The sequence below is a fragment of the Chiloscyllium plagiosum genome, chromosome 5, assembly GCF_004010195.1.
Source record: "Chiloscyllium plagiosum isolate BGI_BamShark_2017 chromosome 5, ASM401019v2, whole genome shotgun sequence".
In the NCBI taxonomy this organism is placed as follows: Eukaryota; Metazoa; Chordata; class Chondrichthyes; order Orectolobiformes; family Hemiscylliidae; genus Chiloscyllium; species Chiloscyllium plagiosum.
Window position 1 is genome coordinate 39,345,909 of NC_057714.1, and position 27,089 is coordinate 39,372,997.

Consider the following 27,089-nt stretch of genomic DNA (forward strand, 5'->3'; position numbering starts at 1 on the left):
TGTCTCTCTCTCTCTCTGTCTCTCTCTGTCTCTCTCTGTCTCGACCTGTCTCTCTCTCTCTCTCTCTGTCTCTCTCTCTCTCTCTCTCTCTCTCTCTCTCTCTCTCTCTATCACCAATGCTGCTCTTCTGGTGGTGTTGCAGCTGCACACATCCATACAAATGAAGGGTATTCTCACACACTCCTGACCCTTGCCTTGTAAATGGTAGGTAGATACTGGGGAGAGCATAGGAGAGTTACTGCAGAATTCCTAGTCTCTGGCCTGATTTTGTAGCCATATTATTTATATGGCTCGTCCAGTTCAGTTCTGCAAACATATACATTAGCCGTAAAAGCAGGCCATTTGGGCTTTCAGGTTTGCTGTACTGTTCACTATTGTCATGGCTGATATTTTTTGTCACAAATGTAACATTCCCATTTACCAGTGATAATGTTTAGATGCTTGTTGGGCATGGGAATAATCTGTTTTTGTCCGAAAAATGTTCACTGACCATTGTCACCATTGTTTTCTGAGGCAGCGAGTTTCAAAGTTGCACAATCCTCTGAGGTAAAGTTTCTCCTCATGTCTGTTCTAAAAGAGTGGTCCTTTATTTTAATACACTGTACCCTATTTCTTAAATCGCCCATGTAAGACAATCTTCTCTTTACAAGATCTCAATCTAAGCTCTTCTGAACTTACTCCAATGCACATATGGCCTTCCTTAAATAATGAGAGCAAATTTTTACATGGTATTCGAGATGTATTATCACCAATGTACTGTATAACTGAAGCATAACATACATACTTTAATAACAAAAACAGAAATTGCTGGAGAAACTAAGTGGGTTTGGCACATCTGTGAAGAAGAAAAAAAGCAGAGTCAACGTTTTGCGTCCAATGACCATTAATCGCATTTAGGCTTTTGCCCGAAATGTTGGATTTTCCTGCTCCCCGGCTGCTGCCTGAACTGCTGTGCTTTTCCAGCACCACTCTACTCCATTAATCACATTTGACTATCCTAGTCAATAGAAACCCCCAGGATCTTGAAAAGGGGGGCTTCAGCAAGAGTAATGTCATTGAATATCTAGGGAAAATGATCGGCTTCTCTTTTATTTGTGACAAATATTGCATATTACTTGTCACTCATCAGCTCAAGCCTGGAACTTGTCTCGGTCTTGCTGCATTAGTATATGGGCTAATTTATCAGCTGAGTTGCTGGATATTGTGCCGTCATCAGCAAAGTTCAGTATCATGTAATGATAGGAAACTTGTGCCTATGACTGAACCTGAGGGACTCCAGCGATTTTGTCCTTGGAATGAGATGATTTACTTCCAATAACACAACCGGTTTCCTTTCTGCTATTTGGCATCATACCTATCACAGAGTTTTCCCCTGATTCTCATTGACTATAGTTTAGCTAGGACTACTCTGTCAAGTGCTTCTTCTTGTTTAGACCAAGGCCACAGAGAGGACAGGAGGCGCATCACAATAGCGGAATCCATACAGAGCATTTCTGAGCTGTGTGAATGCTGCTTGATCACACTGTTCATGACACTTTCCTTACCTCTGGTTGAGAGTAGACATGTGGGATAGTAATTGACCAGGATATACCCAGGCAACTTTTAACATTGTTCAGTAAATACCATTGTTATAGCTGTACTGAAATAGCTTGGCTGCATTCAGCTAGATGTGGAGCGTATGAGGCACTGCTCCTAATTCCAGAATGTGAATAATTTCCCGGACGAGAAATTATCTCAATGGGGCAATACCAGAGCTGGGCTGGAAAGATCGGAGCCAAAGATTGCTGTGAAAACAGTGATGAGAAGAAGTTGAACAACAGGCTACCTTTTAATGAAGAGATAATTTAGATACAGTCATGGCATATTCTGTCAACAAGGGAAGGTAGGGTAAACAAATCCAGAGCTTAGGTAGTAAAGGAGATAGGAATCAAGATAAAGATGAAATAATGTCCTTGGGTCCAGTAGAGAAAACAATTGCGTACCAAGGTGAATATGAAAGATTCAGAAGAGAAATGAAAAAGCAAACAAGAATAGCAAAGAGGGAATATGAAAGAAGATTGGGATCTAACAAACGTTGAAATCCAAAGCCTTTTATAGGCTAGGTATGCATATAGTTAAAAAGATGTCATAAAAGTGAACAACTAATTGGGGCTTTCAAAGGTGATTTATATCTGGAAATGGGGCATGGCTGAGGCATTAAATAAATATCTTACATATGCCATTACCAAGGAAGCAGACGTTACTCATGATGACAGAGGGGAAAAACCCAGTTACTACAAGGGTTCAAAATTGGTATGGAGGAAAAGTGGCACAATCTATTGGTACTTGGATTTGACAAGACACCAGGACCAGATGACATGTGTCCAAGATATTGGAGGAAGTAAAAGTGAAAATTGTGGTGACACTGACCATAATCTTTGATTCTTTCATGTACACTGATGTGGTTGCCAGAGGTCTGTAGAATTGCAAACATTATGCCTTTGTTCAAAAAAACATTTGTAAGGAGAAGATTAGCAATTGTAAACTCATCCAGTTTAAATTCAGGAGTGAGGTAACTTCACGAAACAATAATTCAGAATAGAATTGATAATCACATGGACTATTAATACAGATTAATTAAGGAGCACTAACATATATCTCCTAATGGAAATCATATTTAGCTAACTTGGTGGAACCTTTTGAACAGGTGTCAAGAGGGTGAGTTGATGCATTTTAGTAAAAAAGACATAGACGTTATAGAATAAAAGGTACTATTCTAAAGGCTGCACAAAAGCAATGCAATTTGGGGTTTGTGGGCATAAATCACTAAGTGTCAGGACAGTTGTGGAGTGGTTAATAAAACATGCAGTATCCTAGGATTTATAAATTTTGCTGTAGAGTTAAGGAGCAGGGAGGTAATGCTGAATCCCTTTGAGACAGTAGTTAGACCTTAGCTGGAATGTTGTGTATGGTTCTAGACACTAAATTTTGGGAAAGATTTGAATGCATTGAGGAGAGTATGAAAGACTTTGGCAAAAATGGCTCCAGGGATGAGAAAGTTCGTTGATGAAGATAAATTGAAGAAGTTGGGACTGTTTTCCTCAGATGAGAAGAGGAGATTTGATAGCAGTTCTCAAAATTGTGAGAAGTCTGGGCAGAGAGCGCAGGGAGAAACCATTCCCAGTCATAAATTGATCAAGAACAAGATGATGCGGATTTTGAGAAGAGAAAACCAAATTCATGCAGTGACTAGTTCAAGTCTGGAATGCACTACCTGGAATTGTGGTGAAAGCAGATTCAGTAGAAGAATATTTTATATATTCAGGCTTATGGGGAAAAGGTAGAAGGACAGACTTAGTTATGATGCTCATTCAGTGATAGGATAGGCTGGATGGCCACCTTCAATAATTGTCGTCTTCTGTGATTCCTCAGGTACTAAAGCAGATTGTGCCCATATGCAGCCAATCCTGGACGATATTCAGGCTTTGACAGATAAGTGGCATGTAACATTCATGCCACACAGTTGGCTGGCAATGACCATTTCGAACAAGAGAGAATCCAATAATTTTGCCTTAACATTGAATGGCATTAACATCCGTGAAATCCCAACTTTCAGGATTCTGGGCTTTACGTTAGACCAGAAACTAAATTGGGCAAGCCACTACAAATTTAGTGATGAGTACCTAATCTCCTCACTCCTCGAAACTTTCCACTATCCACAAGGCATAAGCTAGGAATGTGATGGAATACTTTTCAATGTCTGGATGAGTGCATATTTGACAATGCAGAAGATGCAAAACAAAAAATTCTAGGGCAATGCACCCACTTGATTGGCATTCAACTTGGCAAGTGTGGACTGTATATCGTTCTGAGCGAGATGATGGGCTGTCCCTAACTATCAAGGATAAATTGTTAGAGTCACTGTTGGAGATGATCATTGCTTGATACTTATCAACCCCAGATAGAAGGTGGTCCTAAACATGATACAGTAATTCAAAACAGCAATGATATATTTAATGAGGAGAAAAAGCTTGCCTTTTATTAACAGAAATATTAAGAATAACAAAGATCTATGTAAAAGCTTGCAGAAACAGCAGAGTATATAAAACAAATACATGATTCTGGATTGTCCTGTGACTGTCCAAAAAAGGGTTTATCTAAGGAAATGAAAGCTGTAATTCCGAGTTCAGAATTTGTATAATATAAGGTAACATATCAAAACTTAACATATGAATTGTGAAACACTGTTCGGTTATTACATTTGTATTGTGTTGACCTATGTGATGACATTGTATACATGAATAATCAAAGGAACAAGGGAGAAGGTAGCTTTATGCATATTTTGCTGCATTTAATTAAACTTTAACAATGTTTCCATTAAGAAAATTATCTCACTTTATCTGTGATTTCCTGTTATTTTACAGTCATGCTTTTGGTTGTTAACAGTGGGTTGATTTATCTGTTTGGAACAGCAAGATTTTCTAATAGTTTATTCTACCTTCGGGACTCGCACTCAGCCAGCATGAAGAAACACATCCATTGGTATCACACAGCCTTAATAAAAACGTCACTCATATTTCCCTTATACTTTAGCAGATTCAGCCATTTGGAGTTGAATCTTTCATCTACTGTTCTTTTGTTATTATACAGTCAAGTGAAATATATACTCTGCAATCAAGAAAGTTGTAATTGTTTGCTACACTCCTGTTACTACAATAAATCCTTTTCATAATCCTTTACTATTGATCCTTTGTGAAGTGAAAGTCGACAGAGCTCCAGAGGCTGCTTTCTCATTAGATTGGGATGCTGCTATGTCTTAGATAACTATTACTTTGAAGCCTAGCACTGCAGGAGGAGTTCAAGCTGCAATTTTATCAGAATTCTGGACATGAAGGGAGAAATAGAACCATAAGAAATAACCAGACAATAAAATTTAATTTAAATAAAAATAGTGAGAGAGCAATTCAGCACGTCTCCCACCTTCTGTGGAGAGAGAAACAGAGTTAATGTTTAGACTACAATGACAACTTCAGAACTGGGAATAGTGAAATGTTTCACTGAGTAGATGTAATTGAAACAACTTTGCATTGGAAGCTAAATAAATGACAGTTGAAAGATTTTTAAGATTTCAAAGAAAATGTGTAGTAGAGTCATAGAGATGTTACAGCATGGAAACAGACCTCTTTCCAGTCCACCCTGTCCATGCCGACCAGATATCCTAATCGAATCTAGTTCCATTTGCCAGCGTTTGGTCCATATCCCTCTAAATCCTTCCTATTCATATACCCATCCAGACACCTTTTAAAAGTTGTAATTGCACTAGCCTCCTCCACTTCCTCGGACAGCTCATTCCATACACTCGTCACCCTCTACATGAATATGTTGCACCTTAGATCCCTTTTTAAATGCTTCCCCGCTCCCTTTAAACCTATGTCCTCTAGTTTTGGAGTTTAAATAGCCAAGGTATTTTCCCAAGAATAGCACTCTATCCATGCCCCTCATGATTTTATAAAACTCTATGAAGTCACCCCTCAGCCTCCAACAGTCCAGGGAAAACAGCCCCAGGCTATTCAGCCTCCCCATCTCACTCAAACTCTCCAACCCTGGCAACATCCTTGTAAATCTTTAATGAACCCTTTCAAGTTTCACAACATCCTTCCTATAGCAGGAGACCAGAATTGAACGCAGTATTCCAAAAGTGGCCTAACCAATATACCTAACCACCACCAATCTCCATGGTCCTCACCTACCACCCCACCAATCTCCTTGGTCCTCACCTACCACCCCACCAATATCCATGTACAGCAGATCTGAGTCGTAGTAGTTAAATCAAATCAATGGATTTGACAGGGAAGGAATATTTAAGTAACTGTCAAGATGATGATATTCGGGAGTAGATGGGATTTTGTTTTGCAATGTTTCAAAACCTTTCAAACAGTGTTGATTGAGATAGCTTGGTTTATTTCACTTCATTTTCCTTTCTTTTGCATAATAAGTTTGATTTATTGTTGAAACCAAATTTGCAGACTTGCGTGCTCCTGTTTCAGCAAAAGACTACCATGTTAAACAAAAATATTATCTATCAAGCCAGATTTCATTCTGGCATCTAACCTGTCCAATTGGCTGGGATCATAACGATAGGAATAGAAATGTTGGCAAGGCCAGCGTTTAATGCCCATTCATAACTGAGCTTGAGAAGGCGAGTGACCATGCCAGCAAGAATCTCTGGACAGTAAATCAAACCAGAAATATTGGCCAAGCTTTTGATGTCCCCAGTACAGATACTCAGTCAGAACAAATTACTGCAGATGACAAACTTTACTGAAAAACAACTCATTCCTGAAGAAGGGCTTGTGCCCAAAACATCGATTCTCCTGTTCCCTGGATGCTGCCTGACCTGCTGCGCTTTTCCAGCAACACATTTTCAGCTCTGATCTCCAGCATCTGCAGACCTCACTTTCTCCTAACCAATATACCGTACAGCTGTAACATGACTTTCCAATTCCTGTACTATGAACTGACCAATCAAGGCAAGCATACCAAACACCTTCGCTATCCTGTCTTCCTGCAACTCTTACAGCAAGTTCTGGAACTTATGAATTGATTAACAAATAGCTATGCATTGTTCACAAACAAAACTCACTCACTTATTCACACAGTCTCTGTCTATCCCTCTCTCACTCCCTCCCTCTCCCTCCCTCCCTCTCTCTGACAGTCACACTGTCTCTCAAGACAAAGGGAACAAAATACTCTCTGTAGATTCACTTTAAAAAACAAAAAACACACTTTCTAATCAAGGGTTGTTGTTCTTAAAGGCGACAAGATAAAGTGGATTGTCAATCTGATATTCTTGTATGTGTCATGAATTACACTCCGTTGTCACAGATCTTGACAGACACAGGTTGATCAGGAAGTATAATAATGACAAGTTGTTACAGTTACCCTCCCAGGAGAACAATCTGCTTTCTTCCTAATTTTGTGATAGAAGTTTCTTTTTGAAAAAGGAGAGTCCAGCACTGGCCTCTCCCGTGTTCACAGGTTTCTTGTTTCCATTCAATTCAAAACAGAAGCAATTGCCAAGCCCCACACTTTTTTTTAACAAGAAAGCCATAAAACTCTGACAGGTGAAGACTGAGAAATGAATCCATTCAATTATCTGAGGTTATAATTTCTAAGAAGCCTTGTTTGAAAAAAGATTTCACATATCCCAAAGGCTTTGCAGTGTACTTTTTTAACCTAATGCAGTTACCTAGATATAACATGAAATAGATAGAGTTTTGCACAATCGTTCAAATCCAAGACGACAAAGAAGTATTAAATATGAAATGGCTATAGACTCAAAGAAAGGAGCAGGATTTTAATTCCAGGGTGCTCTCGGTTTGCAATGTATGGGAACACACACATGCTAATTTTAAAAGTTACCTTCAGGCCACGTTCACCAATTACAGATGCAGGGCTCTGTCTCCTAGCTGGTGAGCTAATAGGAAGTGGTCCAGATTTGGATGATTGGAACTCCCATTGTTAGAGGTTTGAAGCTCACAGAGGAAGACCAGCCCCTATGGTTCAGGTGGTAGATCTTTGAACAAGGAAGTAAAAATTGAGAGATGTAACAAAGGCAGAGGCAGGGAATTGATAGATGGGAGGATTCTGTATTAGGTGGAAGATGGGAGATATTAATTGACAAAAAGGATGATGGTTAAAGTTCAAAACTTGCTTTCACTTGCGATCAAGTGTCTTTTAGGCTAAAATATGTTCTCTCAGGACAGAAGCATATGTTTTGTTGAATTGACACAATATGACTTGCGGGTTTATTGTAACAAATTGTTCTTCCATAGTGTGCAATTTAAAATTAAAATGTTTTGTGAATGTCATATAATTGAAAATAATTAATTTTTTGATTGTAGGTTTTGCAAGGACCTGTAAATAAATTGATAGAGCAAGCATCACAGGAAGATAATGATGCAAAGGTAGATGTGGCAAAGGATGCATCTGACAAGGATAATGAGTAAGTTACAGAAAATCATTGATATATTTTAAGAAAAAGAAACAAAGTTCAACTGAGCTAGTTACTGATATGAATAATGTTTTTTTGTGTTTGAAAGGAACGATTCAGTCTCAGTTCTTTTCATGATGCCAGGTTTCACTTACAGTAATTTTACTGCAGGGTTAAAATTATTCTGTAAACAAATAAGCAACACAAGTGCATTTTAGCCAGTGAATCTAATATTTCACTAAATTTCTAAATATACACAATACATTCGTAGCCTGATTTACATTAATGCTCGGAATGCAGAAGCAAGAAGAGGGCTGGATTTTCTGTGAAATGTATAAATATCTTAAACTTCCATGTACACAATTAGGAAATTCTCATTTTCTCTCGTGTATACTCTGAAGTGAGTCCATTGATATCACCTTCCAATCCTGTGAATTCTATCACCTGGAGAGGTAAGGGCTGTGATATGTAGGAACACCACAAATTGCAAGTTACCTTCTAAACTGTTGTGTGACAAAATGGCTCTGAGTTATTATTTTTCAAGTTACATTGACCTCACTGTCTCTCAATCTGTGGGTTAAGACCAGGAATTCTACTCTGGCAAAAAAAAATGTTGTTAATTGTTCATCACTGTGGTAGAAAGTGCAAGTTTGGAAGGTGCTGTTAAAGGCTTGCAGGTGTCTAATGAAATTGTAGTGTTGATTAACGTCCAGTTAAGTTCAAGTTAAGAATCCTGATGTTTGCACAGGACACATGTTCCGTTGCTTTGTTCGCCTTGAGATCCAGTAATTATCTGTTCTTTTATGCAGTCTTATTCAGAAAGGTTTCAGGATACTCTGAGAAAAATTGAATGCTTTGTTCAGTTCATCTTTGCTATGCCTTTGTCGCTCTTTTGGCTGTCAGATCCACATCTTAACAAATTTCTCAGCAAAAATGGCCACATAAGCCATTCAGTACAGCCAGCTAACAGCGTTCTGTGGTAAAAGCACTTTGCAACTTGTCTGCTGCACTTTCCAAAATTCTGTAGCAGCCTTCAGACAGAATTGCCTTCTTTAAAGCTGCAGTCAAAGATCTAAGCAGTTTCAGCACATGAAACATATTTCAGTTTACATGAGATTTCTAGCAAATGGTCTTCTAATGGGTATGCAAGTGAATTGACCCACAATGTTCCACAAGGGTTTGGTTTTCCTTCAGGAGTTAGGAAACAGGTTGGTATTGTTTCCGATTCTTGAAGTTACACCTAAGGACAAATGGTCATTCACCTGTGATTTTCCTGAGTTAGTCAATTAATAGCCAGAGAGTAGGCTCACTGTCAATCCCACTCTGGAAGGGGCCTTAATGGAGAAAGGGCAGTTGGAGGCCTTTCAGCTTGAAAGGAGCAGCAGACTGCAATGGAAGATAAGTAACAAGGAATGCAGTTCAAAATGAATGCTCATTGTCTCAAATTTTTTTAAATCTTTAATCAAAAATAGATTCAGCATTTAAGCCACTTTAAAGGGGTCCAGGATTGGGGAGGAATCTGTCTACGTTGGTGGTTTCTAGTTACTTCTGCAACAGGCAGATAAAATGGGCCACCAGGCAAGCTGCATTTAACTCTCAGTCACTTTCTATCTCAGCCCTGGCAGCTAAAACATTAGCTTTGCAAAATACAAGAATTAGTAACAGGAGTAGGGGATTTAGCTGATCTCATTGTGGTGTCAACTCCACTTTGCTACATTCTCCCGTGATTGACTACCTTGTCAAATAAAACTCTTATCAAACTAAGCCATGAATATATTTAATCTCACAGCCTTCAGTGTTCTCTGGAGAAGAGAATTTCACAGAATAACCACCCTTCAAGGACTCTCTTGATCTCCTATGTTAACAAGATCATTTTTCATTGCTGAAAATGCCAAAGGGTACAAGCCCAACCTGTGCCAGAGCGTGAGCAGATCGGGTCCAGGCTGACCTGGGAGATGAGTCCTGGAGGCAAGTCCAGGTCGGAGGCCAGCACAGAGAGGCAGCGAGGGCCTCACGTTCTGCAGTCTGGCAGGCATGCACTCAGTCAAATTGACTATAATTTGAGTACTTATAAAGATACCTTTTACTCTTATTCTGGACTTTGAGTGTCAATTTTTTTTTTTAAACTGTATTCATAAGCTAGACTTTTTTACTCATTCAGTGCTGTAACAAACACTTAAAGTATCTGTACCTGGGTACCCTGCACATAAGATGGTGCCAAAGACAATATAAACTTTTCACTGCACTAATTCAAATGCATATGACAACAAAGGCTATTCTATTCGTCCCAAGAGTCAGTTAAGTCAACCTTCTTTAAACTGCTTCTTACTTTTATATCCTTTCTTGACTAAGGAGACCAAAACCATACATGGTCCTCCAGGTACTGTGTAACTAAGGCCCCATATAGCTGAAGCAATGCTAATCCTTGCTGTACCTGCATGAATTTTTTTAATCAGTCATGCACCAGGATACCTAGATCCTTGTGAACTGTAGAGCTCACCAGTCTCTCCCATTTAAATAATATGCTGCATTTCTTTTTCTCCTGTTAACATAGACAAGTTCAGATCTTTGCACATTCTAGCTCAGTCAGTTTTCTTTGCCCACTGGATTCTAATTGGTGGAGATGTTGTCAAGACTATGCCACTTAATGATGACATCTTTTGCATTGAGTTGAAATAGGTTTAGTGTGTACATGTTCTTTATGTCTGCTAAGAACAGGGCCCAGTGTGTTAATATATGTAGCTTACAGTATACTGTGAGCCCCACCCTAAATTGGTTGTTAGCATAATTGTTTGCACACTCAGGATTGTACAGCATGTTGTTCAATTGCAGAATCACATATAATGTTCCATATTGTGTTGCCTTTATGCTGGTGCTGGCTAGTTGGGTGTAAAATAACCTGCATCTTCTGTGTTGTCAACAGCCAATGTGATATGCTGGTTGATATGATTTGCTTGTATACCTATAAGGCTATAGAGATAGTGAGGACTGCAGAGTGGATAAAGAATGAAAAAGAGCACAGCAGGTCAAGCAGCATCAAAGGAGAAGGGGAGTCCACGTTGCAGGAAGGAGCTTCTCATCAGGACCGGCGAGGAGAAGGAGGCTGAGAAATTAAGAGGGAGGGAGGTTGGGCTGGGGGAAGGTAGGAAGGAAGTGGGTAGGTAGTAAGGAGGTGGGTAGGATAGATCAGGTCAAGAGGGTAGATGGGAGGGCTAGACCTGGGATGAGGTGAGGGGGCGGGTGGTGGGGAGATGTGAATGCTATGTTGAGGCCATATAGTTGTAAGCTCCCTAGGTGGAAGATGAGGTGTTATTATTGGCCTTATTTTGATGGTGGAAGAGGCCCAGGATGGGCACACATCATTGGGGGAGTGGGAGGGGGAGTTTAAGTGGCTGGCAGCCAGAAGGTGGGGTTAATTGGAATGCACGGACCGTAGATGTTCCTTAACCAGTCCCTGAGTTTATGTTCGGTCTCTCTTATGTAGAGGAGACCACATCTGGAGCAATGGACGCAATAAATCCGGTTAGAGGAAATGCAGGTGAATCTCTGCTAGACTTGGAATAATCTTTTGGTGTCTTGGACAGAGGTAAGAGAGGAGCGGGTGTGAGGGCAGGTTAAAATTATCTCCCCATCTTAGCTTTGGATTCATTCAAGAGGCTTAGATGTAAGAGTAAACTGATTCTGGCATTTTAAATGATTAAGGATATCAATAATATACAAGTAGATAGTATATACTATCATACATCAGGAGCATCTCGGAACTGACAGCCAGACTACTGCGACCCCTAGGACTCATAACTGATGGAGTTTGTTGATGAATGCCATGCCTCTAGGAATTCCCTGGTTGTTCTCTGTCTGGCTTGCCCTATGATAGTAGTGTTGTCCCAGTCGAATTCATGTTCTTGTTGTCTGCAACTGACAACCGGAAGCGGCAGGGACAGACCACTATAAACACCGGAGGAAACATCAAAGAAGCGCTTCGCAGGAGGCTCCCAAGCACTGATGATGTTGCCTAGCCAGGGGACGAAACGTTTGCAACAAAAACTTCCAGCTCGGCGAACAGAACCACAACAACAAGTAGATAGTATTTGAAAAAATGGACTTGGTTGAAATGGGATTATATGATAGACTGAGAAAGCCTAGGAAGTGACTTTGGAGTGCGTGATCTTCAACTTTTATCTCAAAGGGTATTTGACTTGTACAACTAAATTGAGAGGTGATACCTGTGATAATCGTTTTATAATGTGTCATTATTGTATGTGAATATTTGAATTCTTATGGTTAGTTAAAATTTATTTTTGATTTCATTTCTATTAAAGGTCAGTAAGTAATCTTTGAACAGGAAATTCCTATATTCAAGAAAACATATGACTTAAGCTGAATGACTAGGAAGATACCTGTACTGATAATCACTAAGGTGCTTACAGAATTGACATTTTAAAATGTACGCTTCAGGAGTTAAGATGCATCCCAGTAGAAAGGCTGTTTTTAGTTGTAAGTGTCTTCAGGCTAAAAGAGTTGGAAATAGATCTTCAGCTGTCTTTAGAATTCAGTGAGAAAATTCAGAGAGTTAGCTCATGTTTTGTGTGTCTCTCAACACAAATCACATCTGGTCAATGTGTAGAAAGTCAGTCAAAGGAAATGATTGTGATTTTGTCAGTTGAATAATAAAGCAATGATTGAAATGATATTTCACTGGGCATTATTGTGCCCAAAGCATATTGCTGGGGGGAGAAAATTGTTGACTCTTTTTGTTTCACGTTGTGATTTTGCAAACTGTCATATATAGCTTTTTTTCCTTTTGTCTCATAAACTTATGCTCTATTGACAAAGCTGTGTGAAAATTGTTCAGTGATGAAGTCAACAAAATTGCAAAAAAAAAACTCATTTTGAAATCTGATACAGTAATTGTATTTTGCAATTTTGTAGAAATCTGACTTGTTCAGAATTGCCATCAGCTGGAATTATGACATAACAAAGACTGGTGCCTTGTCGTCACTTCAGAAAGTGAGAGATGGAGTATTTAGTAGAGATCCTTGAATTAGCTACCTCTGGCAGTTTCCATACCTAAAAAAGGAGTTAAAAGGGACATGAAATTTGGGCATATAGTGATGACATTCAGTAAAATATCAGGTGAGGTTATAGGAATTGAACTACATTTTGATAGAGGAAAATTTTAAGAATTCACACGTGAATGATCAGTACTTTGATGAGCGAACTTAATGGATTTAAATTTTTGTTTGCTGGTTAGTTAGACAGAAGTTAAGATGTCATGACAGGGTGGTGTGGATGTGTTTGTATATTTGTATTGAGCTTATGAATTAATGATGAGTGTTAAGAAAGAAAAAATACCAAACTGCTACGATGGTTTCTAGTTTTATAAACTTCATAGCCATGGAAACCACCAGTGGTGTCAATTGCGCGTTCTTTCTTCAGATTGAGAGTTTGGAAGATGACTGCATCACCCATTTTTTTCCAGGTTTCTATCTTCATGTACAAGCTTGATTTGTAAGAATAAGGATAGGTTGATATATTGCATGTGAAAGAATTATGAAGATCTATGTGACTTAGTCACATACTGAATGAAAGAGGCAGCAAGTGTGTACAAGAGGGGCAAACCATTGAATAAAAGAATCTGAAAAATCTTAAAAATGACAAAACTAAACATTAAAAAGAAAGTTGATTGTGTTTTCAAAACCACCTCAATCACAAGTATTGAATGTAAGCATAAGTAGATGGGTTGTAGTGCCCCATTGTAATTAGAAGAGAGACTTGTGCAATTGAGAAGGGAAGGGTTAGAAATTCCCTTGCAGTTGAGTATGGTGATGCAGGCCTAGGTTGTTGCACTTCAAAAAGACCATGGAGTATACTGGAACTGATATGCTCACTCACCTGTCCGCATGCATGTTGATTTATTTCTTGCAGAACATACCTGCTCTCTGAAGGAAACTTCTTCCCCCAACTTCTTTGATGAGCACCTCCACTACAGTGTCTGAAAATCAGGGTGACCTGATCATAGTAGCATCCCTGCTACAATGCAATAGAGCACCATTGAAAACTGGTTCCCCTTTATGGGGTCTTAAGAAATAGCAGGCCCTCCCAAGTAGAGATCTGTCTGCACAAACATGATTTGGAGTAGCTCAGTCGTCATGTTTTATTGGGCCAGGATCACTGACATAATCCAGCAGAGTATGTGCCTTCCATTCCACTTGATCAATAAACATTTTAGATGAGAATATTCCCATCATGTTAAGAGTATATGCATTTGGTTCACAAATTTACCAAGTGCTTGCCTATATTTGGAAGACAAAAAATTGAGCACATTAAGCAAGATTTGTTGAATGAAAGTGTGTTGCATTTAACATTTGGCAGGATGGACATTGGTGTTTTTTGTACTGAATCATTGCATTTTAACAGAAATCAAAAACAGACTGCCACACCACAGCACAAACCACTTTATGCTGTATTCTCTGGTGTGAGTCCCATGGTTTTTGATGTTTCACTCTGCTCAGCAGTATTGAGACAGCTTGTCATTTGTAGTTGGAGCCAGAACAGCAGCTATTTCAACAGACATTGGATGAGTAGAATATCATGTGCAGATAGGTAGAGAGATGCCAACATTTTGTTTTAAAACCACCAACAGAGCTTTCTCCCTAAATCCATACTGATGAAACAAATGTTGGACAATCAGGTATTAGAATGTCTACTTGGTTGTCATATGTTATCACCTGGAGGATCACATTCATGCTTTAGTCAATTGTTTTACATTGCTATAAATTAGTTTCTTCAGTTTATTTAGTGTGAAAATAATTGCAAAATGGTTTAGTGTCGCAACTTTAATAGAATAATATTTAGAACTTAAAGTTACAGTTGTTTTGAATACTGTCTGTTGGAGAAGTCATCTGTTTATTGCTGTTGTAATGAGATGGTTACACTAGCTTGAGTCAAGGCACAGTTCCCTGCTACAATTAAAATTTAGTTTGAATAAACTCCCCTAGCACAGATGCAAGCTTGTAAATTATTTGAATAATTTATTTCCAGTGAAAATTCAGATTGTATTATTTATGAAGTAGGAATAATGTGTTTTGTTTTTACAAGAATGTTTTATGAAGTATTTAGTCATAGAGTCGTAGAGATGTACATCATGGAAACAGACCCTTCGGTCCAACCCGTCCATGCTGACCAGATATCCCAACCCAATCTAGTCCCACCTGCCAGCACCCGACCCATATCCCTCCAAACCCTTCCTATTCATATAGCCATCCAAATGCCTCTTAAATGTTGTAATTGTACCAGCCTCCACCACATTCTCTGGCAGCTCATTCCATACACGTACCACCCTCTGCGTGAAAAAGTTGCCCTTTAGGTCTCTTTTATATCTTTCCCTCTCACCCTAAACCTATGCCCTCTAGTTCTGGACTCCCCAACCCCAGGGAAAAGACTTTGCTTATTTACCCTATCCGTGCCCCTCATAATTTTGTAAACCTCTATAAGGTCACCCCTCAGCCTCTGACCCCAGAGGAAATCAGCCCCAGCCTAGTCAGCCTCTCCCTGTAGCTCAAATCCTCCAACCCTGGCAACATCCTTGTAAATCTTTTCTGAACCCTTTCAAGTTTCACAACATCTTTCCAATAAGAAGGAGACCAAAATTGGATGCAATATTCCAACAGTGGCCTAACCAATGTCCTGTACAGCCGCAACATGACCTCCCAACCAACACCTGTACTCAATACTCTGACCGATAAACGAAAGAATATAAACACCTTCTTCACTATCCTATCTATCTGCGACTCCACTTTCAAGGAGCTATGAACCTGCACTCCAAGGTCTCTTTGTTCAGCAACACTCCCTAGGACCTTACCATTAAGTGTATCAGTCCTGCTAAGAAAAAAGACTATATCTAGGTTCTGTAACTTCCCATATTCTCTGCCACTCCATAACACAGTGCATGACAGCATCAGTAGAGGAAGATTTCTTTGGAAAATGTTTAAATTGTAGCTTCTATTTTCTGTAATTGATGGGATTAACTGTGTCTTAACTTGATTAAATGCACCCTACATTTTCTACCTACCTGTGCATCAATCCGTACTGTACCTCCGCTCCCTATCCCAACTGTTTTCCAAATTATTTTAAATACCTGCCAACTTTAAACAGCAAACCTCACAAAAATATTAGTCTGTGCAACCCTGATACTCAGCAGTATCTTATACCACCTACACGATGGTCTGCAGAAATTCACCAAAGCTCCTTTTCAGCTTTCCCAGAACCTTCTGCTTTGTAATGGCCATGGAGCTCACCTCTGTCCCCAATTCTGTTGAAGTTCTGATAAGCTGCTGTCTTCCATCATGAAGACTGATGCAAAATTTCAATTCTGCTCCCCCACCATTTGTTTGTTCTCCATTACTACTTCTCCCATCTTATTTTCCAGTGGTCCAACATTCACTTTCATCCCTTTCTTACTTTGCAAGATTTTTTTTAGGTATATGAAATCTTCTTTTTATATATTACTATCCAGATTACCCTCCTATTTCTTCTCTCCCCTTATTGTTCCTTTAGTTGCCTTAGTTTTTTTTAAAGACTTCCCAATCTTCTGGCTTCCTACTAATCTTCTTTATTCTGTCCCTGACTTTCCTTGTCAGCCATGGTTGCCTCGTCCTCCCCATCATTTGATTCCTCTTCCTTGGGATGAATTTCTGCTGTACCTTCCGAATTACCCCCAGAAACCCCTGCCATTGCTGCTCCACCATTCAAACAACTTTGGCAGCACCTCCTTCATTTCCTTGTAATTATCTTTACTTAATTGTAATAATTATATTTGATTCAAGCTTCTCCCTCTCAAGCTGCAGGTTGAATTGTGTCATATTGTAATCATTGCCCCATAGAGGTTCCTTCACCTTAAGCTCCAGTGTCAAGCCTGCCTCACTACACGTCACCAAATCCAGAGTTGCCTGTTCCTTTATGGCCTCTACCACAAGCTCAAAGAACCATCTTGTAGACAATCCATGAATCGCTTTTCTTGGGATCCACTACCAACCTGATTTTCCTGGTCCACCTGCAAATTGACATCTCCAGTGATTATTATAATAGAGTCTTCTCGCTTGCCTTTTCTCTCTTCTGATTTATTTTCCGTCCACATCCTATCTACTGCTAGGAGTCCTATACATAATTCCCATCAGGGTCTTTTTCCCTTTGCTGCTCCTCAACTCCACCCACACACATTCTATACTGTTCAACTCTTTTGGCTATCGATTTCAATTTAATTTCTTACTAACAAGGCAATCCTAACTGACCCTTAATAACAAGTCACAATTGATTGTGATTGCTAAAAAGGCACACCAACATCAGCGTTTCACATTTTTGCTCCCTAATCAAGTCTCCTCATTCACTATACATCATCAAATCCAGAATCGGATTTCCCAATGGACATATAATTAGAACCCCCTTTTTATTTGTTTTGAAACATTTTTTTTTGCAGCCTCTAAAGTCAACTTATAAACTATGAGTTACAGTATCTAATGTTGAGCTGTTTTATCGTGCCACACAATGACATAGTGTAAATACCATTATTATGAACATTTAAAAATCTGATGTTTGTTTTAAGTTCCTAGATCTTTTTTGGGAGGAAATGTGTTAACATTGTTTTATTTATAGTTATAACTATATGTTATCAAGGAAGTTCAAGCATGAGACCTATTTATGGGAATGCAAGACTTCTGTAATTTATAGGTTCTCTTGTGAATGTTCTAAGTGCACAACAACAGTATTTGAAAGTCATGGTCTGAACCCTCTATCAGTTTGATTTGATATATTTAATTTCTAAGTTTAAATGCTTCATTTGTTGCCACACATCTGCAAGGGTGACCCTTTAACTCCAAAGTTTTTGGTATCACTGGTAATGATCACACAAAGGTCATCATATGGTTTCATATATTATTTCATGTAGCAGTCTGGTTTCCTTGGAATTTATTAGAAAACCGTTGACCAAGAGACTGCTAAAATGGTAATTGGGCTACCTGCTGCAGTCTTCTGCAAACTTACTCTTGCTGGTCAATAAAAATGTCAGGATTCCTATAGATAGCACACAATATTAGATGGCCTTATTGCCAAAATCAAGCAGGTTGTGAGCTATTTGCTCACTGTGCAAGGTTGATGATAAAATAAGGCAAATCAAAGCCATTGTACAGGACAATAGCTACCTTGATCAAATGATTTTTTTTTGCTGTATATGACTCAAAAACATGAATGGATTCTAAAAATTCCCAGTCTGTCTCAGAATAGAGAAAGTAACCTAAAAGTTTAAGCAACAGGTGAAACAAGCTTTTTTTATGTTGTATCTCGTCAATAGCAACATCTGCGGTGTTCATCAATAACAGAATGCTGCTGTGAAGCCAGAGAGGCGTTCTACCTATCACACATAATGTAGTCTATGAATTTCAGTTCCAGTGTGATACTCGGGAATGTGGACTATATACAACAAAGACTGGCAGATTAGAGAACATTTTTAGCTGTTTGCTGTATCCAACCAGATCGCTCTTGCAAAACCCACAACATAGTGTCCTACATGAGATGCGATTCTGAAATTGGACAGCATTTACTGCATAGCCATCAGTGTGCAAAGGATTATACTAAAAGAACATATCCACACGTGACACGTATTTCAAGATAACAAAACAGTTAAAAGCTGTTCCATGTTCATTTGCCAGAGCAATGCCTTAACTGATTAAAGCCAACCTGCCCAATTTAAAATTTAAATAAAGCTTAGTAGTTACCTTTCTACATCATTAGCTGGTGCCTTGTCCATGGAAAAGCCTCTACATAAGTCTATATGATAAGGAAATCAGCACTCTCCCTTAAGTAACATAAATGTGTTTCCCTTCACTTTTTATCTCTTGTGAATTGTCCTGATAAGTGCAAGCCGAATATCAAGCCGAAAGTGTGCCCTTTTTCAGCAATTACTATGTGTTTCATAAAGAGTGTAAAGTTTGAGTCTGTTCTACCTAAGTCTTTGGTAACCAGATAGTCAGAATACTTAGTATTTGTATTAACTTAAGCTTGAGGTCATTGTACTTTCTTTGATTTTATAGACTTATCTCATTAGAAGAAGAAAAGGAGGATCAAGAATGCAGCGCTTCAGGTATTATTAAATAATCTTAAACAGTCTGCCCTAAGAGAAAAGTTTGGGCTCCAGAATGGTGGCTATGGCACAATTTTGCTATAAGCCACATGGCCACTACCTTTGACGATGATGTCAGCATGAGCACAGCCAGAAGTATGCTGAATTAACAGATTGGAATACTAATCAACATTGTAATGTTGATTTGCCATTTTTGGCATCAGCTTTCTGGCTAACACCCTTTCTTAATCTTGCACAGTTGAACATTCGAACTGCACTACAAGCACTTATTTAAAGGGAACATAAAACAATTTCATGTTAGCTGCTATTTGATTTCTCCTGTCTTTTTATCACTTCATAGGCTGTGGGCATTGCTGGCTCAGTCAACAATTGTTTTTAAACTGAATGATTTGCTGGACTATTTCAGAGGACAGTTAAGAATCAGCCACATTGCTATCACTGCAGATACGTTCACTGGCTTCCAGAGTTGCTTAAAATTATTAAAAAGTATAGGAAGTGATATGGATTGTGATGAAGGACTTGGATGTGAGTTTGAGGATTTGCAGAAACCACTTACAGCAAATTCAGGGAAATCACCTGCCACCTGCAAATTCCCCTCCAAGCCACAGACTATCCAGACTTGGAAGTATATTGTTATTTCTTCACCAACACTGGGCCAAAATCCTAGAACAACCTCCCCAATACCATTGTGTATATACCTACACCACTGGACTGCAACACTTCAAGAAAACTGTTTACCATCACCATCTCAAGGCCAATTAGAAATGGCCAACAACAGCTGGCATGGCCAGTCATTTCACATCCTGAATAAAAGTTATTCTAATTTCAGAAACAATTATGCCCAGGTTTTGTGGCTTAACATTGTTTCTGCATCAGAGATAAAAGTATATGCAATCAGTTTTGAGGTAACTTTCATTTTGCCAATGCTTGAGCACTTTGGCTTGGCTAATAACCTGAGTAGTTAAGGCCATTATCTAAATTAGCACCTTGTTGTGCTTTAATTCACAGAACTGCAACATTTCTTGACTCACCAGCATTATTCATGTTAACCTAGAAGCCATGATCACATTTTCAAAACGACACATGTATTTTTCCCTGCCAAGAGCACTATGGGTTAATTTGTGTGTTATCTCCTAAACCTTTTTATTCAGCCCTGTCTTCAGCAGGTAGGAATTCATATAATTTTCTCTCACTTGAAATATTTGTCAGAAGTCTGATTTTGCACTTGGATATTTCTAGAAACTCCTCTTTCCCTTGTAATGGAAAACGATACCTTTTCACCTTTGGAGCCAATGTCTTCAAGCAATCAACATAAATCAGGTAATCTTAACATCCGTGTATTTATCATAATGCCCATAAGGCCTTTATTTTTTCTTTCTTTCCAGGGGATCTTTGAGGAAAAAAAAGAGCTAACAACATTTTAAAACTTTCCCTCAATAGAGTCTATAGATGATTTGTTAGATTTGAAAAAGGAAGAAAAAGAATCTCTCTCTGTGAGTGGTAAGTGCAAAGAAACCAGGAAGTATTTAGCCAAATCAATTTAGTTGAAAATTAGCTGATCATTGATCAAATCAAAAAATGTGATAGATTGCAAATGTCCTTAATCAATATAATTATGGAATGCTGTATATGTAGTTCTCAATTTGAGTCAGTCCATAATTCACATTACTGTAATATACTGGCCATCTGTTTATTATCATTGAAATGTTTTTTTTCTATGGTTTTATCCCAAAATACTTTAATTTACTCATTTTGATTGCATTTTACTGTGATTTATTCAAAAATATTGATTTAATATTAATTTGTGCCAATGTTTGAATTTAGCTTTGAGAAATTAGAAGAAAATAAATGGTGAAAGTGACAGTTCAGCAAAAACAACAGGGCAGTTTCCTCTGCATGAAAAGAAAAGTTAAATCAGGAGTCTGTTTTTTCCAATCATGAATATTTGGTCCATTACTACCTATAATGTTTAAATCACTTCCTTTTATTGTTGGTGTGCTGCAAGGGATGTGCTGCCAAATGACAAAGGATAATGGCCCAACGTTTGCAGTTGCATTGCTGGTGAAGTGACCACCTTTTGCCATAATTATGCTGTGAACATTAAAGCATAAAAAATTAAGATTGTGAAGCTGAAAATAGTTTTTACCAACATTCAATAAAAACTTGGCTGATTTTCTACTTCAGTTACATCTTGCATTTCCCTAAAATTCTTTGATTCCATAAAGGTCCAAAACATTGCTTATCATCGATTTAAATAAACTTAACAGTTCAGTATTTGCAACCCTATATGCTGGAAGATTGCAAAGGTTCATAATCCTTTAAGTGAAGAAATGTGTACACCTCTCCATCTTAAATGACCACTTTCTATCTCTGATAGTAGTACTCCGTGTTATAAGTTCCCAAACCATTGAAAAACCATCTCCCATTGTCCGCTTTGATAAGCCCCTCAATTTTATATGTTCCAATTGGAACACCTCTCATTTGTAGTATTGCGGTCTCGCCCTGGCATGGCAGTCTCAACTTGGCATGGTTGTTATCTTGTCCAAAAGGGGTGGTCTCAGTTTGGAGTGGAAGTTGTGTTTGGTAGCGGCTTCCAGGTATTCCAGCATTCGTCATTTTAATCGACTTACCCCAAACCAAAATTCATCTGAGATGAACTTCTCCTTAATTTTCACTTTTTTTTCTTATCTATAACTTAGGTGGTTAATACAGGTACCATGGTGTGGCAACTTATAAAACTTTTCACTTTGTTTTGTAAAAACACATGTAACAATAAATTGCTGTTCTATTCTATTCTTCTAAAGTCATTTCTCATTGGATAATCCCCTCAACTCTGGGAATAAATGTAGTAAACCTTCTTTTAAGGCATTGTATCTTTTGTTAGATAAGGAGAGCAAAGGCATTTTTCAATTCTCTTTCCCATAGTGGGTTAGTGACTGTAGGTATTTAATCAGGCAGGAGAATGGCAGTGGTGACTCCAACACATTCCTGCCTCCATACCGTGGGAAGGCCTTCCTGCCTTGCTGACAATTAAGGTCCTTCAATGGGTAACTTGTGTATACTGCACGCACTTAAGTACAAGGTAAATGAACTTGTAGCACAGATTGAATTTGCCAAATTCAGTGTTATGGGCATTATAGAGATTACAAGGTTACAAGGCAATCAGGTCTGGAAACCAAATATCAAAGGAAATGTGTCCTCTCGAAACAATGGGCAGATGTGACCTTGTTAGTAAACAATGAAGTTAAGTTGTTAGCAAGAAATGATTATAGGGTCAGGTGCCCTGAGGAGCAACGTTTTCATGCAGAGGGTGGTGTCTGTATAGAACAAGCTACCAGAGGAACAGACGGAGACTGTTACAATTACAACATTTAAAAGGCATTTGGATGGGTATATGAATAGCAAATGTTCAGAGTGAAACAGGCCAAATGCTGGCAAATGGGATTGGATTAATTTAAGATATCTGGTCAGCATGGACGGGTTGGCCTAACAAATGTTGGCCTAAAAAAAGTTGACATCTTGTTAATGAGGAATAACTTGGTTTTTAATTTTGAACTGTTAGCAACAACTTTGCCCCCTGGAAAACCAACTTGGTCAATTTATTCCGTGATAAAATAGTTTTTAATATTAATCAAATTTGAGCCTTTAGCTTCTAAAGTGTACCTTTACTTCACTCTTAAAAATATATACAATGCAAACAAAATAATTTGTGCATTTTACTTCCTGGTTTGCGGTGTGTGAAAATTCTTCAATGTGAGTGATTGCTTACCCAGCTTGATGTTGTTCCAGTTTTGTTAGAAAGGTGCAGTCCTTGAGATATTGTAAAGGTCAGTTTCTCTGATATCATTGCTTTCAGCAAGAGGCCACAGTAGAATTAGATAGGTTTTCCACAGTTCACAAGACTAATTTGAGCAAATCCATAAGTTGGAGCCAAACAATGCAATTGAACCATTTAAACAATTTGCTTATATCTACAGTCTTGTCAAGGCCCTGTAAATTGGCATGGAGCAGAAAGAAATCTTTTTGTTCACTGATATCTTTATGAATAAATGGACAAAATGGTGGGATAAAACATAATACAAATCAAAACATAATACAAATTTAACGAGTTTCAATTTCATTGCGCACTGAGTTAATTGAACTACATTTAGATGCAATTTTTCATGATTCAGCTCAGAGAAAAAAAATACGAATTACTCTTGATTTCTAATCAGAAAATGTTGCTGGAAGCATATTGCTAAGATTAAGCTTGGATGTAACACACTTAACAATAAAAGAAAAGTTCCCAACCCCTCTTCCGATTTCACACATGAACATTTTTCATATTTAATATTTTTATATTTAATATTTCACATATGAAGAATTATGACAATCACATCTTTAGGAGGCAAAAATTAGACACCTGAGGTAATAATTTTACATTTTTTTGTCACTGTCTAAAGTGGTTGATAGTGAACTGGCAGTACATTTTACATAACTCCTGACCTTGTTATCATTGGTAGTAAAAGTCATGTGGTTCTGTATCAGGAGTGAGATTTGCTGAGTCAGCTCATTGCTTCAGTTGCTGAAGACAAAAGTCTCTGAGTTCAAGGCAGGTAATCTTGTATGTTTATATGAATATCAAGAAGTTAGAAAATTGTCAAAGTGTTACTTGCTACTATCCAAATAATCCACTTTTTCTTGTATGGGTTTTTTTTAGCTTTGGCTATTTTAACATTCATTTAAATGATAAAAAGGTACATTGAGAGCATACAAAGAAGATTAATATGGGCATTACATTTTTGATTGAAGTTTCATAGCCTGACAATAAATTGCTAATTGATGCAGACAAGACATTACAGCCTTGATGCAATTAAAACAATATCACCGTATGCTATTTTCATTCAGATCATTTTTGAGATTTGAGAGAGCAGGGTAAATACTGTCCAGTTACTTTAACATTGGTCAAAAAGAAGATACTGGAATCTTTATTAATTTAGCAAAGTGTTCAGAAAATGTCAGTTCAGTCAGGTCGAGTTAACATGGTGATGTGAAAAGGGAATAATGTTGGATTAAATTGCTGGAGTTTTTTTGAGGCAGTAACAAGCAATATGGATAAAAGGGAATCTGTGGATATGTGGCACTTCGATTTCCATTTTACAAAGGACCGTATCAGAGATAACTATGCAAAATAAACCCACATGTTGTAAGGAGTAACATAATAGTGTGGATAAAGAATTGGTGAGCTAACAGAAAATCAAGTAGGCATAAATAGATCTTCTTTGGGTTAGGAAGATATGATGAGTGGCATGCCACACACTGGGGTTTGAGAAGTTGCAACTTCTATTACCATACAACCTGAGTGTATGGTAATTAAATTTGCTGATAACCCAAAGTTAGATTGGAAGTAAGGTGTAAAGAGGAAATATAGATTTTGCAAAGAAAAATAGATTGGTTAAACGAGTGGGGAAAATATTTGACGTGGAATGCAATGGGAAAATGTGAGTTCAGCCAATTTGAAAGAATGGAAAAACAAAATATTATTTAAACGCAGAGAGACTGCTGAACTCTGAAGATGCAGAAGGATCTGGGTGTTCTGGCACATAAATCACATTAACGTGCAATTCAACAAGTAATTACAGGAGTGCAAGTAGTGTCAATTCCTGCAGGGCGTAGAATATAAAAGTGGAAATGTTCTGGTACCCTTATACAGGGCATTGATGTGACCACTTCTGGAGTACTGTATACAGTTTTAGTCACCTTATTTAAGAAAATGTATAAATGCCTTTCATGGAAGGTTTATTCGACTGCTACCTGGGATGGGGGTGGGACTATGTTGAGGAATTATATACTGTGGGGGAAAGTTGGACAGCTGGACCTATATCCATTTGGAATTTGGAAGAATAAGTGGTGAGATTTTTTTAAGATCGATAAAATCCAAAGAGGATTTGGTAAGATGGATACTGATAGGTGCTTTCCCTTGTGGGAGAGAGTACAATTACTTGAAACATAATGGGACTTTAATTTAAGACAGAGGTGAGCAGAAATATTTAAGGCCAAGATGAGTAGAAATATTTCAGACATAAACGGTGGGATTCGAGTTTATGGTGTGTGTTATGAAAAGTTTCCACAGCAGTATGTTAAGGAGCCATCAAGAAGCTGAGCTATTTTAGATCTAGTATTATAATGAAAAGGAATAATTAACAATCCTGTTGTAATAATTGTCACAGAGTCTGATAGTTTAACTTCAGTGCATTAGGATATTTCCTGTCCATTGTTCCTTTGTCAAGCCTGTACTCTAAGGTAGGGATCTGAATCTCTTCTTATACCATGAGCCTGGCTTCAGTTTTGATGGTGTGATTTTAAACCCTGATTTTCTTGGATGACCAAAAGCTTCACCAGAGATTTCAGGTGACACTGGCTTCTTTGTCAGTGTCAGCCTTTTGTGAAAAATAACTTCCTCAGTTTTAGACAGTACATTTGGATCAGCTCAGGCTTGGAGGGCCGAAGGGCCTGTTCCTGGGCTGTAAATTTTCTTAGTTCTTTATTCTTGCCATGAATCCTAATCAATAGGGGTCAGGCATATTCTTTTAAAACTTCTTTATGAAGAGTTTTAGTCTTCTGAATGTCAGGTGTAAGTCCTATCATCTTATATGCCTCAATAAATATGTTGATTATTCACTGAAGATCCATCGCTGGCAGAGTACTTATTGTAGCATTATCAGCATATTGGAGTTTAGTGACCGAAATTGGGATGATCTTAGTTTTTGATTAAAACCATCTTGAGAGTAAAGAATTCACTCATTAAATACACTGCAGATCAGGAGACAGCTTGTTTTTTGTCAGGTCGAGCATGGCAGCTCGGAAGATTGAATTAAAAAGTTAGGTTTATGCATTTATGAAACACATGCCCTACATAAATGTTACTCCATGAATGCAGTGAGCTCATGTAACTTTGTTGTTTCAGTCAAAAAAGGCTTTGTTCTTTGGAAGCAATTCCTCCAAAAAACTTAATCTTTGTTCTTGGATCAGTTGACAACTTTTAATTAGATTTAAAGCCATGTGATTTGTGGATTTATAACTTATGAAACAAATGGTTTATGAGTGTTATTTGTAATGGACATCAGCAGTATTCTTGAGAAATTAATGGTCAGAAGAACAATGTTTGGAATTTGTTTGAGTGAGACTAAAATAGCAAGAGGCAGCTGATATATTGGTTGGAGTTATTTGTAGGCCATCAAATAATAGTGATTTGTATGGGGTGTGGCATTGGAGATGAGAAAAGCATGCAGAGTATACAGTTGGCATGAGTGACTTCAATCTGCATATAGACTGGGTAAACCACTTGAGCACTAAAGCAGTGGAGAGTGAATTTCTGGAGTGTGAATGGAGTTTCTAAAGCAGTAATTTGAGGAGCCAACTAAAGGACAAACTAATTGAGCATTATGGATCGAGAGTGTGGTGCTGGAAAAGCACAGCCGGTCAGGTAGCATCCGAGGAGTAGGAAAATCGCGTTTCCTGATGCAGGGCTTATGCCCGAAATGTCGATTCTCCTGCTTCTCAGATGCCGCCTGAACTGCTGTGCTTTTCCAACACCACACTCTCAACAATAATCTTTAATGGACTATTGCATGTCTTGCAGCTTGCTTACTACATTCCTTCAAAGTGAAAAAAACTTCACAGAAAAATCAATTGTGGATAACAGAGAAAGTTTAAAATTATATAACATTAAAAGAATAATGTTGTTAAAGTTGCCAGATAAAGTAGGATTGGGAAATTTATAGAAAGGAGGATCAGGAAAGGGCAAATAGATCAGAAATGCAATCTAGCAAAGAAAACATAACAATTGGCTGTTAAAGCTTCTAAATTAAAAAGGAAACATTTTGGCTAAAATGAGTGTGCGTCTATTACACGCAGCATCAGGAGAATTTATAATAGGCAGCAGAGAAATGGCAGAGTGGCTAAATGATTACTTTATGTCTATTTTCACTGAGGAAAATTCCA

The 27,089-nt window shown here is 38.1% G+C and overlaps 1 protein-coding gene across 9 annotated transcripts in view; it reads left to right on the top strand.

The window, feature by feature from the left end:
• ica1 (islet cell autoantigen 1) overlaps window positions 1–27,089 on the top strand; it is a 135,600-nt gene that overhangs the window by 78,463 nt on the left and 30,048 nt on the right. For 8 of the 9 annotated variants that reach the window (XM_043689871.1, XM_043689874.1, XM_043689868.1 and 5 more), the window contains 4 exons: window positions 7,884–7,984; window positions 19,057–19,106; window positions 20,346–20,426; window positions 20,547–20,606. In XM_043689871.1, the coding sequence (XP_043545806.1) occupies window positions 7,884–7,984; window positions 19,057–19,106; window positions 20,346–20,426; window positions 20,547–20,606 (292 nt within the window). The remainder of the gene's footprint in view (window positions 1–7,883; window positions 7,985–19,056; window positions 19,107–20,345; window positions 20,427–20,546; window positions 20,607–27,089) is intronic. The other variant, XM_043689873.1, reaches the window with a different exon arrangement.